This window comes from Thalassophryne amazonica, chromosome 18, assembly GCF_902500255.1.
Source record: "Thalassophryne amazonica chromosome 18, fThaAma1.1, whole genome shotgun sequence".
NCBI classification, from domain to species: domain Eukaryota; kingdom Metazoa; phylum Chordata; class Actinopteri; order Batrachoidiformes; family Batrachoididae; genus Thalassophryne; species Thalassophryne amazonica.
In genome coordinates this window covers 5745399-5759239 of record NC_047120.1, presented here as the reverse complement: position 1 = coordinate 5759239, position 13841 = coordinate 5745399, and the positions used below count along the sequence as shown (strand labels likewise).

At 42.9% G+C, this 13841-nt stretch overlaps 1 protein-coding gene across 3 annotated transcripts in view; it reads left to right on the top strand.

Moving 5' to 3' along the window:
- The window catches only part of mtr (5-methyltetrahydrofolate-homocysteine methyltransferase), a 148564-nt gene that overhangs the window by 61481 nt on the left and 73242 nt on the right, over window positions 1-13841 (top strand). For all 3 annotated transcript variants that reach the window (XM_034194168.1, XM_034194169.1, XM_034194167.1), the window contains exons 13-18: window positions 319-431; window positions 514-654; window positions 1353-1538; window positions 1612-1791; window positions 8153-8269; window positions 10063-10203. In XM_034194168.1, coding sequence (XP_034050059.1) covers window positions 319-431; window positions 514-654; window positions 1353-1538; window positions 1612-1791; window positions 8153-8269; window positions 10063-10203 — 878 coding nt within the window. The remainder of the gene's footprint in view (window positions 1-318; window positions 432-513; window positions 655-1352; window positions 1539-1611; window positions 1792-8152; window positions 8270-10062; window positions 10204-13841) is intronic.

The window sequence follows — 13841 nt, the reverse complement described above, 5'->3', positions numbered from 1 at the left end:
ATGTCTTCAAAGTCTCCATTCCTCACATCTTCATGTTTCTGAGCCTGAAATCAGGCTAAATTCCCCATGTTTTATGCCTTAATTCTCACAGCATATGTCACCAAAATAAAATGAAATATATCAGTATTTTCACAATTTTTTATTTATTTAGCATAGTCAGCTCATGCGACATTTAATTTACTAGCGTGATGCACTTTAAACGCACTATGGATTGAGTCATTTGCCAAGTCTTCGAGCCCAAGCCATACTAGAGATTGAGCTCATTTTTGCTGATCAAAAATGTAAGCGAAGGTTGTAAAATGTCTGCCTGTGCTCCAGGTTTAGTGCCCTTCAGGATCGGCCCTTACACCAACTTTGTCAACATTGGGGAGCGCTGTAATGTGGCCGGGTCACGCAAGTTCGCAAAGTTGATCAAGGCAGGACACTACGAGGTGAAAGGTTTTCCATTTCACTAAGTGATGTCATGTCTGGGATTGAAGTCCAGTTTGCATTATGCTTGTCTTTGATGTTCAGGAGGCACTCAGCATCGCCAAGACACAGGTCGAGATGGGGGCTCAGATCCTGGACATAAACATGGATGAGGGGATGTTGGATGGACCAGTGGCCATGGCGCGGTTTTGTAACTTCATTGCTTCTGAGCCAGACATTGCAATGGTTAGAAAACACTCAGTTTATATATTATATTATTCAATCAATCAATCAATAAAGTCAACAGTCAGGTCTTAATATATGTAATAAAAAAAAAAAACATTGACTCTTACATTTCCATCCAAAGGTATTACAGAGCCAATTCAGTTGTTGCTGTGAAATGTGGGTTTCAAATCAAAAGATGATTGTGACAAGATCGTTCAGATGGTTAACTATTTTTTCCTGAAACCAGTTGGTTTGAAACCACCCAAGGAGGTTCAAACCATGGACTCTCTGTCACGTCCTGGACTGCTCTGCCTGGACACATTGATTTGAAGTGCTCAGGAGAAAAGATGAAGTAACAAGTCCAGAAACTTGCTTGTGCTTCACCCGTTCTTCTCTAACTGCTGCCTCCAACTGGGGACAGGTGGCAGAGGTTTAGGGCTTTCACTTTCTGCTCTGTTTTGTTGCACACACTTTTGTGCACTCTGAAAATCAGTCATGCAAACTCAAAACAAATGTTTCAAACTCAACGTAGGATGTTATTTTTTATCTGCATGCAGTGCATGTTGTGCAAAGACAAAGCAGGTGATCCAAGGTGTTTGTGTTTGGTTCACCTGGTTCTAACGCCCTGTCAGTCCACTTGATGTTGAGCTTTTTTTTTTTAAAATGTCTTCTCTGTAATCTAAGAAAAACACTTTACAGTTGCCTCCTCTTGTCTCCAGGTTCCTCTTTGTATCGACTCTTCTGATTTCTCAGTCATCGAGGCTGGATTGAAATGCTGTCAGGGGAAGTGTATCGTCAACAGTATCAGTCTGAAGGAAGGGGAGCAGCAGTTCCTGCTCAGAGCTGCTACTGTGAAGCGCTACGGGGCCGCTGTGGTGGTAATGGCCTTCGATGAGGAGGGACAGGTGTGAAAACACACATGCACACACAAAAACAAACAGAAAAACAAAGTCCTGACAAGTGTCCTGTCCTCTCCAGGCTACTGATACAGAGCGTAAAGTCGAGATCTGCACTCGAGCGTACAAGCTGTTAGTCACTGAAGTGGGGTTTGACCCTCCGGACATCATCTTTGACCCAAACATCCTCACTATCGGCACAGGCATGGAGGAACACAATGACTATGCCATCAACTTCATCAGGGCAACGGAGATGATCAAGGTACAAGTACATCAGCGATCAATTCAAAACCGTCAGCAGGTGTTTCCTGTGGTCTTATCTTCATAACACAGAATGGACAGAGTTCATCAATTCAAGCCTTTAAAAAAAAATTATAATATGAAGAGTTCATTGTCATTTTATTTCAAAATCAACATAAAACTCATCCAAATGTCAATAAGATGCACCGGTAAAGGACCTGTCGTAATAAACGGGGTAATAAATGAGTAAATCAGTTCAGTTGGGTTTACAAGCCAAAATATTTTAAAAAATTCAAGGTTCCAATGTGATTCCATTTTAATATGAGGGGGGTAAAGTGTCTAAAACACACTCCCAGCCCTGTGTTTAAACCGAGATAAAGCACACAGTGTGAGAGACCTCTGGTGCTGTTCCTGGGTTATGGAACGCATGTGTTGCACACATGAATGATGACATCAAGTGTGTTATGATTAAAGTGTTTACTCGTGGGTTCTGTAAAAGACGGACATTTGTATTGTGTTACAAAATGAGCAGTTCTGTCCTGCTTCCAACTCTGCTGCACGAAGTACTTCTTCGGCACTTGGAACAGAATGTGAAATTACAAACGTGACCAGAAATGACATCACAGGTATGGACACTAGTTTAAACCACTAACACATACTTAACTAAATTACATCTTATTGGTTGGAGTTCTAGTACTACAATTTTACTTACATTTAGGCACAATGGCTTTATACTCAGGGAAACCCCACGGTTGTTCTTATTAACATGCAACAGTTAGCTTTGCTTAGCTTAGCTGCTACTTTAATCTCTCTTAACCATGTCACACACACAACGGCAATAACTGGCTGACATTCCCACCATTATCCCAGTTCCCGTTCTCACTGTACTCCCATATCTTACTACCTAACTCCTGTAATCTTACCTGTAAAAGACGGACATTTATATTGTGTTACAAAATGAGCAGTTCTGTCCTGCTTCCAGCTCTGCTGCCTGATGTACTTCTTCGGCACTTGCAACAGAAGTGGAAGCCATGCTCACCTAAGTAGCTACTCCCCCTAGTGTCATGGTGGGCTACTGCTCTATTTCTGTAATGCCCGAACAACACAGGTCTAGATGTATAACTGCAGCAAGATGAATGACAGAAAATAAACAAGATTATATAAACACAAATAGGGGCTACAAGATTATAAACAAAAATAGGAGGTAGCTTCTCATTATCCTTACACGTCTGAAGACCCTGAACCAAACTGAAGAAGCAGAAATACCAGCAGGACCAGGTTTTACTGTTTTCACTGGACTGGAGCCAGAAGTCACAGAAGACTCTTCCATGAGCCATTGTCATTAAAGTTGCACATTATAAAGAGAAAGTTACGGTCCAGCACCAGGGCAGACAGCTGAAGGAAGCTGATGGACTTTGGACTGAAGGACCAGTTCCCATGTGAATTCCTGGACCAACACAGGAAGTTCCTGCCTGTTAGGAACCAGCCATTAAAGACGGTGAAAATAATCTGTAGTGAAAAAAAGTCTCCATTATCGAAGTGACACTGAGATAGAGAGGTAACGCCTTGGCTTTACTAGCCCCTCCCACTGACATCCCCCTGTAATTGTATCTGGAAGTTCGATTGCACAGTGGAATGCATCAGTTATACAGTGGTTCTCAAACTTTTAATACTGCGTTACCACCTGAGAAACAATTCAGCTGTCTGAGTAGCACCATGATGACTGATTTTAAAATATAGCCATATATGCCTTCTCAATTAGCTTTAAACACACAGGAGAGATGTTTATTCCTTATTGTGGTTATTTATTGTTACCTGAATTGTTCCCTTACTGAATCAGACATTTACAACTCTGTCCAACAATTCTCACATACTCCTCAAAATACAGAGCAAAATAAACACACTCAAAAGTTGTTACATCTGCACTGCAACTGAATGAAAATGGCACAAATCATGCTCCTAATCTGGTCGACAAATAAAACAAACTGCTACTAAAGTGTTTTAGTAATACTCCTTAAACCAAGTTTATTGTTAACACCCCTCTAACATAGATATCAGAATGACATAAAAATGAACCACAGAGGTACCAGCATGTTGCTGAATATGAATAACTTGCATACCTAATGAGAGGGGTGTGCCTGTCTCTCTGCGCACAGTCCTTTGATGCCTGGCTCTATAGAGCACAGTTTCAATCTTAGGTCTGGCTCAGCATCCAACCTTGACCTGTATTTTGTTTTTATGGCAGCCAGTGAAGAGAAACCTTTCTCACATAGATAGGTCGTTGCGAAAGGCAGGAGAACGCGCACGGCCTTGTCCGACAGCACGGGGTATTCCCCGTGTTGCTGTATCCAAAAGTCCAGCAGCGACTGTTTCTTGAAATTACATTTCAGAGTTTCATCACAAGACAGTTCAATTAAACTCTCCTGCTCAGCGACAGTTAAGTCCGTGGGCATGTCCGAGGTTTCGATGTTGAAAGGGTTTCTCATCCAGTTCTTTTCTTTGGGTGTCACAGGGAAATATTCCCTGAGTTGCTGCCTGAGGGAGACGAGGTGCGCAGTGATGTTATCTCTGACGCTGTCATCAAGTTGCAAGTCGTTGTCAGACAAAAAACTCTCCAAAGAAGGAAAAGCTGAACATCACCTGCTTTGGCTCTTGATTTCGAACAGTTCCATCTTTTCAGCGCTGCGCTGATTTTATCCTGCACGTCAAAAATGTTGACAGAGAGTCCCTGCAATCCCAAATTTAAGTCGTTCAAACGCGAGAATATATCGGACAAATACGCAGGCTCACTGAGCCATACAGTGTCTTCAAAAAGGTGTGACAGAGGAAAGTTCTTGTCCTGTAAAAACATCAGGACCTCTCTGTGCAACTCGAACAGTCTTGAGAGCACTTTGCCTCTTGATAACCACCTTACTTCAGTATGAAGAAGGAGAAGGACGTGCTCACTGCCCATTTCATCACACAGTACCTGAAACAGATGGGAGTGCATCGGTCGGGCCTTAATAAAGTTCACAGTTTTTACTGCAGAGTCGAGAACAGACTTCAACTCATTAGGCATCTTCTTTACAGCAAGCGCCTCGCGATGGATGCTGCAGTGTGTCCATCGCATCTCAGGTGCCACCTCGCGAATCCGGGCTGCTACTCCCACTGTGGCGTCCACACATTGCCCTGGCGCCGTCTGTGCAGACACCGATACACTTTTCCCAATCAATCCCATGTTCTTGGATAAACGTGTTCAGTAGCTGAAATATGTGCTCAGCTGTAGTTCTGGTCTCCAGGGGCTGACAGCACAGGAAATCCTCATGAGCTGCACCTTTGTATTCGTACCTCACATACACCAGCAAATTTGCCATATCTGCGACATCTGTCGTCTCGTCCAGTTGCAGGGAATTAAATCGTCTATTTTTAATTCGTTCAATTAGTGTTTTCAGAACGTCGTCTGACATTGACCGTATTCTCCGGGAAACAGTGTCTTTGGAATGTGGCACCAAGTCCAACTTTTTTGCTGCCTTCTCCCCACACATGATGTGTGTTATTTTTTTAGCAAGCGGTAGACATAGCTTCGAGCAGATGGTGTGTGGCTCACCTGACCTAGCTACGAACAGGTTAGCTTTGTAGGAAGCCTCCTGTGCGTCAGGCTGACGGTGCAGTACAGGAACGAATGGCGGACTTTGACTGCTTCAGCTCGTCACGTTTTCTTCGAAAAAAGTCCACCGGCTTGTCTTTTAAAGTTGGGTGTTTAGTGTGTAGGTGCCGTTTGAGATTGGCTGGTTTCATTGAGTCGTTGCACAGTACTTCAGAACACACAACACATTGTGGCTTTGGTTCTTCCTCGGTCCCGCTCCAAAAGAACCCAAGCTCGAGATATGTTGGGTCATATTTTCGTGCAGCTTTGCGGCGCTTTCTGTTCGAAGAAGCCGCGGGCATTTCAGGGTCAGCGTTGCATCTTTCATTAGCACTTGAAGTAGTGCTACTCTGTTCTGCTTCCACATTGCTCGAACCAATATCCTCTCCATCCTGATCTGCAACTTTTCTTTTCTCTGTCGTTTTCTCTCCACTTAGCCACGCTTTTAAACTCATTTCGACGTTAGAACATTACATTTATTTACCCTTCGCATTTATGTTTCTGTTCCTGCTCGCACCAACAATTTGAAGTGAGTGATCCCATGCTAGTGATCCCATGATTCCGTGCAGCCTGTACATGCCTACGTAAGCAGAGTACGTTTGCAACAAATATTTTTTAAAAGACACTATTTTAATTATCTCAAGCTACACATTTCGTTTGAAAGTTGTATTTATAATGCATTGTATTTTTCCGATTTTTTTTTTTTTTTTAAGTGAAAATGTGGAAAAAATATTGAAAATCATGACATTCCCCCACATACCACCAGACAGCACTCGCGTACCACTGGTGGTATGCGTAGCACAGTTTGCGCACCACTGAGTTATACGTTGCTGCACATCATTCACAAGCATCATGGACATTTTTCTGCATATTGCTCATTGTGTGTCACTTTATCTATTGTGTTTATTGTTTTTGGTTATAAGGCAAACATGCAGCAACTTGAAATTGTGACATGGAATCTGCACAGCATGGACCCCAAACAGAATACTCAGAGTACTCCATCATTTAACATGTAGAGACAATAGAAGCACTACCTGTGTGTTGCAGTGCTTCTATTCCCCATTCTTCTGCAGCATCCCGATCGTACACCATTTCCACGTCCACAAAACACATGTAGACTGGTTGGTCATATTCCCAAGACCCTCCTAATATCCTTAGGGAGGGTAAAGAACTGGTCCACCATTCGACAACCAGGACAGATCCTGCATTTCTCCTCCTGAATTGGAGGTTGGAATTACGGTTTAAGTCTCCTCTCTCGGACCCTGACATAGGCTTTACCAGGGAGGCTGAGAAGTGTGATTACTCTGTAATTGGACTACACTCTCAGTACTGTTTTTTTAAAGATGGAGACCACGACCAGGCGGTGCCTGTATGCAAAAGTTCCTGGAGTAATGCAGGATTTGCCTGGATAAATCCAGCGGTACACAGGGCATTATCGGCGGCAACAGAACACCGCCATTCTCATGCGCATCTTAACCTGTGATTGTAAAGGATAGAACTGGGTATTAACCCCCGTTGCCTGACGTGTGCCGGATGCTACAGCGTCAAAATGCCGCTTTATTCGGCGGATTTAGCGGCGTTTTATCCGCGTATTTGCGGCTAGTACGGCGGTCAAAATGTTGGCGAAATGCTCCACCCCTTTCCACAGCGAAAACAGCCGGAACTACCGCGAACTTCGGTCTACGTACTACCCGCCGACAAAACCGTCTATGTGTAAACTATGCTTAAGAATCAACCTGATTACTCAGTTAAACGAGATTCACTAAAAAAGTGCACGTCCTCTTGCTTTGTCTGCGAGGAGGAGCAAGCGGCCAGATTATCAACACACAGCAAGGTGTGTTTAAAAAAAAAAAATACACCAATGCACTGCAGTACACAATGTGATCACAATTTTAGATAATCACAGTGCGCTTGAGCTGATAACAACAATTAATAACAGCCAGTGAATCCACTTACGTGTCTTCTCTGCAGCAGCGCACAGAGTGTGCAAGACAGACCAACAGGGGTGAGAGGTGGGGAAGCCCCTACTCAAACCCCTTAAAGATCCACTTTTGAAGACTTTTCAAAGACATTTTTGCACATAATAATATTACCCAGATTTGACTACATTGAAAAAATATAAGATATGAATGAATGAATATTATTTATTATTTACTTGTTTACAACACCAGTTCCAGTGAAGTTTGGAACGTTGTGTAAAATGTAAATAAAAACAGAATACAATGATTTGCAAATCCTCTTCAACCTATATTCAATTGAATACACTACAAAGATATTTAATGTTCGAAGTGATAAACTTTATTGTTTTTGAGAATGAGAATGAAGAATGAAGGTCCAGGTCTTTAGGGTCCTGGTGCCTCCTGTCTTGCTCTATGGTTTTGAGATCTTGGCGTTAACAGGTGGCTGATGATGATGACTAGATGTCTTTGGTACTCCGTCTCTCTGGAGGATCCTTGGGTACTGCGGGAATGACTTTGTGTCAAACAAGTGGTTACTTACAGAGATACTAATGAGGTGTACTGCCTGAATCAGCTACGACATTATGGCCGTGCGGCCGTGTCTCTGTGAGTGTAATCCAGCACTCAGGTGTCACAGTGAATAAATGTAACACTTTTCCACCTGATGCAGACACTCAAAGTAATTTATTATGACGCCTCAATCTGACTGCTTGATTACTTGTATTTACAGTAATCATACCCGCTACAGAAGTTAACGTCCAGATTGGACTGTGTCTTTGTGTGTTCGTGTCTGTGTACAGAGGACATTACCACGAGCCAGGGTGAGCGGAGGTCTGTCCAACCTGTCCTTCTCCTTCCGAGGAATGGAGGCCATTCGAGAAGCCATGCACGGAGTGTTTCTCTACCACGCTATCAAGGTGCACATCCGCGCACAATGACAGACTCACACAGTTCACCTTAAGACCCAAAGGTCAAATGTATTGATTCCACTCTATTCAGAATGTGGATTATCCAAAGTAACCAGGTCATTGTCACAGGATGGCGATGCTACTGATGGGTTTTTGTTGGTTTCTTGGTTTTTTCTAACCAATTGTTTGATATCTTGAGCACCCTGAAAAGATAAGTGTAAGATGTAAAATAAGTGGAGAATTTATAGACAGGGTCACAATATTTTTTTCATCATTGAGGCGAAATTAAATTACAAATAATTTATCCATCTGTCACAATATGAAACAAAAAGGTTTAGTAAAGCTTTTTTTTCCCCGTCTGCATATATAGTGATGGTAAACGCCACACTGGCAGATCCATTTATATACATAAATACACATACATGCAATTTCTTCTTGCAAGACAAGATAGCATTTACTGCGTGTTGTTCGTGTGTGACCCCCATCCGCCCTGCCCAATCAGCCTATGACGTCCTACTCAACAGACTCAAAGCCAACATAACAACATCAAGACAGACAAGAATGAAAAACAAGTGGCAACAGCAACAACTGTGAAGTGATGAAAAGTGAGACACCACGGACACGGGACCCCAACAGTACAACATACCAGGACAAACAACCACACATGAACCAGCAATGACAGCAACAGTCTGTTGTCTAGTTAGTGAGCATTCATACCCTAATCTAGGACACCAGAGTCTTGATCCCCTTGAGAGCACCCAAAACCGAATTGTGGTGACGGCCACAAACACACAACCATCCACACACAGAGACCCAGATCACAGCTAAATAACCAATCACTACTGTAGCTGGTGTGTTGGGCCAAGACAAAAGTACAGAACCTTACCATATGACGTGGACCACTCTGGCATGTAACAAACTGTATAACTATATGGCTGTTTGCATGCAACAGACGGAAATGGGTCCAAGACGTAGGGCCCCAGGAGATGCAAGGAGAAAAGGGACAGTTGAAGGGCATAGGGGCCAGAAAAGGACACCAACCAGAGCCACTGGGGCAGCCTGACGAACCACCAGGGGAACGGCACAGGCGGGCCAGAATGCACCCCCACACCGCTCCCCCCCTTCACAGAGGCACAGGGAACAATCCCACACACCAGGGGGACAGCACAGGGTGCCCCAGAACCACACCACCCGAGCCACGGCCCCCAAAGGGAGGAGCGAGCGGCAGCGGGGACGAGGGGCCAAGGAGCCAGCATGACCAAACCCAAAACCCGGGCAGGGACCACTGAGCCCTACCAGGGCGGGATCTGGCCCCCAGACAAAGGGCGGGACCAAAACCCCTGAGCCAGGAAGCACACGAGACTCCCCCATCACCTGAGACTCCCCCATCACAGCCAGCAGGACCCCCCAGGCCCCACCCCGAACACCAAAGTTAACAATAAGTCAGCACTAAGGAGACACTTTAGAACCAAGTCAACACTAAGGAGAAATTTTAGAACTAAGTCAACACTAAGTAGACCCGTGGGACTTTGCATAGAGGTCTGTGGAGTTGGTGGATGGGCATCGGCAGGCCAGAAGGACTCCAGCCTCAGTGGTGGCTGAGCCAAAAACTCTGGTGTAGGAGGAGTTTGGAGAGGCTATGGAGAATGTCTTTTGTTCAACTGTGTCCACCACCCTCACCGTTTGTCCCTGTGTGCATGCAGCACATGAGAAACATAATCTCAGAAGACTGTGACTGGTTCAGCATGAAGAGGGCTCGTGCTGACTGGATGATGACACTCTGTTCTCTCTTCTGGTCCCAGGTTGGGATGGATATGGGCATCGTGAATGCGGGGAATCTGCCAGTGTACGATGACATTGATCAGGAGCTGCTGTTACTGTGTGAAAACCTGATCTGGAACAGAGACGCAGATGCTACTGACAAACTACTGTTCTATGCACAGGTACGTCCACTCACTCATCCAGCCCAGCCATCCACCCATTGTTGGATGACCTTCAGAATATTTGGGTTCAGTGACCTCAATCAATCAATGTTTATTTATAGAGGCCTTTACAACACTCAAGGTGACCAAAGTGCTTTACAGTAAAATAAAAAACAATATAGAATAAAAAATAAATAAAAACACATTAAAACAAGACAAGAAAACACAATAGAAGATAAAGTGTCAGTGTGCTACTCTGTGTTAAAAGCTAGTCTGGATAAATAAGTTTTGAGCCTCGATTTAAAAAGACCAACATCAGTTATAGAACGCATATCAGAGGGCAGTTTATTCCAGAGTCTGGGCCCTGCAACAGAGAAGACCCAATCCCTCCAGTACTTAGACTTGGTTCTGGGGACTTCCAGTAGGAACTGATTGGTGGACCCCAAGGCTTGGTCTGAGTTGCGAACATTCAGAAGTTCAGACAGATAAGAAGGGGCAAGGCTGTTTAGGGCTTTAAAAACAAACAGCAAAATTTTAAAATCAACTCTAAAAGAAACAGGAAGCCAGTGCAAAGAATAAAGGACTGGTGTGATGTGCTGACGTTGTTGTGTATTTGTTAAATAATGGGCCGCCGCATTTTGTACCAGCTGAAGATGACCAAGACAGCGCTGGGAAACCCCAAAATAAAGTGCATTACAATAGTCTATTCTCGAGCTTATAAAAGCATGAATAGTTCTCTCCAGGTTTGTGCGATTTAAAAAAGGCTTCACTTTGGTTTGAAAGATGCAATTGATCAAAACTTGCTCTAACCATACTGTCAAGATGTTTATCAAATCATAAAGTGCCATCACATATTACTCCAAGGTTTCTCACAGCAGATTTAAAGTGAGACGACAACAAGCCAAAATCAGAAGTCACTGAGTCACCAACCAAAATAAAATCAGTTTTATCCTCATTTAAATGGAGAAAATTCTGTGATAACCACAGTTTTATATCACCAATGCAGTCCATTAGACATTTGGTGGCATCCCCTCTGTTTGAAGACACGGGCAAGTAAATTTGCAGATCATCTGCATAGCAATGAAATGCTAGATTATGTCTGGAAAAAATGGACCCAAGTGGCAGTATATATAGTGAAAACAAAATGGGGCCCAAGATGGAGCCCTGTGGCACTCCAAATGACAGCGAGGCAACAGAGGACGACAGATCACCAGTCATGACTGAGAAACTTCTGTTTGTTAAATAGGATTCAATAGGATGATAAATAATCCAGCAGAAGAGATTTTGACACTTTTTTCCATTCTTGCTGTTTGTTGTACTAAAGTAGTTATGAACATTGTTCATTTTATAGGATGCATGTTTTGATGTGAAGTCTCTGATCTGTGTGGCAGTTTTTCACCAGAAAACAACCAGATCTTACATTTGAACCTTTAAAAAATATTAATATTTGGATTGCAAGGAAGTGTCCAGCACTGTGCAGAGGTTTTAGGTTTTAGGCAGTCGTCTTACCTCATAAACATGGCACATTTGTAAACTTGCTGCAAATCAGTGCAACCCCCAGTGCAAGTGATACTGCTCATTTCCACCTGACACAGTGTCATTCGTACACACAGAGGTGCATTGTCAAGCCATAAGACTTGTGCTACCATGGACACGTTGGTCTGGAAATGAGCTGTGGTTTGTTGCAGAACTGGTCCATTGTTATTGTCCAGCCCCCAAAAGGGCTGTGCTTAGACTAGCTAAAAAACCAGGGCCTGTATCCACGAAGCAACTCAGTCCTTTCAATTTAATTTAGCCAAAATTTTCCTGGAAAGGAATCAGCCTTAGAGCGAGCCAGGAAGTATCTGAGAGCAACTCTGAGCAAGGAGGAGACAAACTCCTGTCTTTGTGAGGAGGCGGGGTTGACCCCATTGCTAGGTGTGATGCAGTCCTCTGAGCTGTGATTGGTTGTCACGCAGGGGAGGAGAAATAAAAAGACAAACATGCTCAGCCCTTCTAGTCGTGACTGGACAGTGGAATCAACCGATCATATAAGCTGAACTGCATTAAGACGTGTAATCTTATACTTAATCTAATACTACAAGAAAATGAAAACATTTATTTCCATTGTGGTCCATTTAAAATCGAATGACAAAATAGATGCAATAATACAACCCCTGGCAAAAATTACGGAATCACTGGCCTCGGATGATGTTCATTGAGTTGTTTAATTTTGTAGAAAAAAAGCAGATCACAGACATGATACAAAACTAAAGTCATTTCAAATGACAACTTTCTGGCTTTAAGAAACACTATAAGAAATCAAGAAAAAAAGTCAGTAATGGTTACTTTTTTAGACCAAGCAGAGGAAAAAAATATGGAATCACTCAATTCTGAGGAATAAATTCTGGAATCACCCTGTAAATTTTCATCCCCCAAACTAACACCTGCATCAAATCAGATCTGCTGGTTGACATTGACCCTATGCCATGACATTGACCCTATGTGTCTTTTTGCAAGGAATGTTTTCACAGTTTTTGCTCTATGGCAAGATGCATTATCATCTTGAAAAATGATTTAATCATCCCCAAACATCCTTTCAATTGTCCAAAATATCAACATAAACTTGTGCATTTATTGATGATGTAATGACAGCCATCTCCCCAGTGCCTTTACCTGACATGCAGCCCCATATCATCAATGACTGTGGAAATTTACATGTTCTCTTCAGGCAGTCATCTTTATAACTCTCATTGGAGCGGCACCAAACAAAAGTTCCAGCATCATCACCTTGCCCAATGCAGATTCGAGATTCATCACTGAATATGACTTTCATCCAGTCATCCACAGTCCACGATTGCTTTTCCTTAGCCCATTGTAACCTTGTTTTTTTCTGTTTAGGTGTTAATGATGGCTTTTATTTAGCTTTTCTGTATGTAAATCCCATTTCCTTTAGGCGGTTTCTTACAGTTCGGTCACAGACGTTGACTCCAGTTTCCTCCCATTCGTTCCTCATTTGTTTTGTTAGGGTTAGGGTTAGGGTTTAGGGTTAGGGTTTTCGATTTTTGAGACATATTGCTTTAAGTTTTCTGTCTTGACGCTTTGATGTCTTCCTTGGTCTACCAGTATGTTTGCCTTTAACAACCTTCCCATGTTGTTTGTATTTGGTCCAGAGTTTAGACACAGCTGACTGTGAACAACCAACATCTTTTGCAACATTGTGTGATGATTTACCCTCTTTTAAGAGTTTGATAATCCTCTCCTTTGTTTCAATTGACATCTCTCGTGTTGGAGCCATGATTCATGTCAGTCCACTTGGTGCAACAGCTCTCCAAGGTGTGATCACTCCTTTTTAGATGCAGACTAACGACCAGATCTGATATGATGCAGGTGTTAGTTTTGGGGATGAAAATTTACAGGGTGATTCCATAATTTTTTCCTCAGAATTGAGTGATTCCATATTGTTTTCCTCTGCTTGGTCTAAAAAAGTAACTGTTACTGACTGCCACAATCTTTTTTCTTGATTTCTTATAGTGTTTCTTAAAGCCAGAAAGTTGCCATTTGAAATGACTTTAGTTTTGTGTCATGTCTGTGATCTGCTTTTTTTCTACAAAATTAAACAACTGAATGAACATCCTCCGAGGCCAGTGATTCCATAATTTTTGCCAGGAGTTGTAATA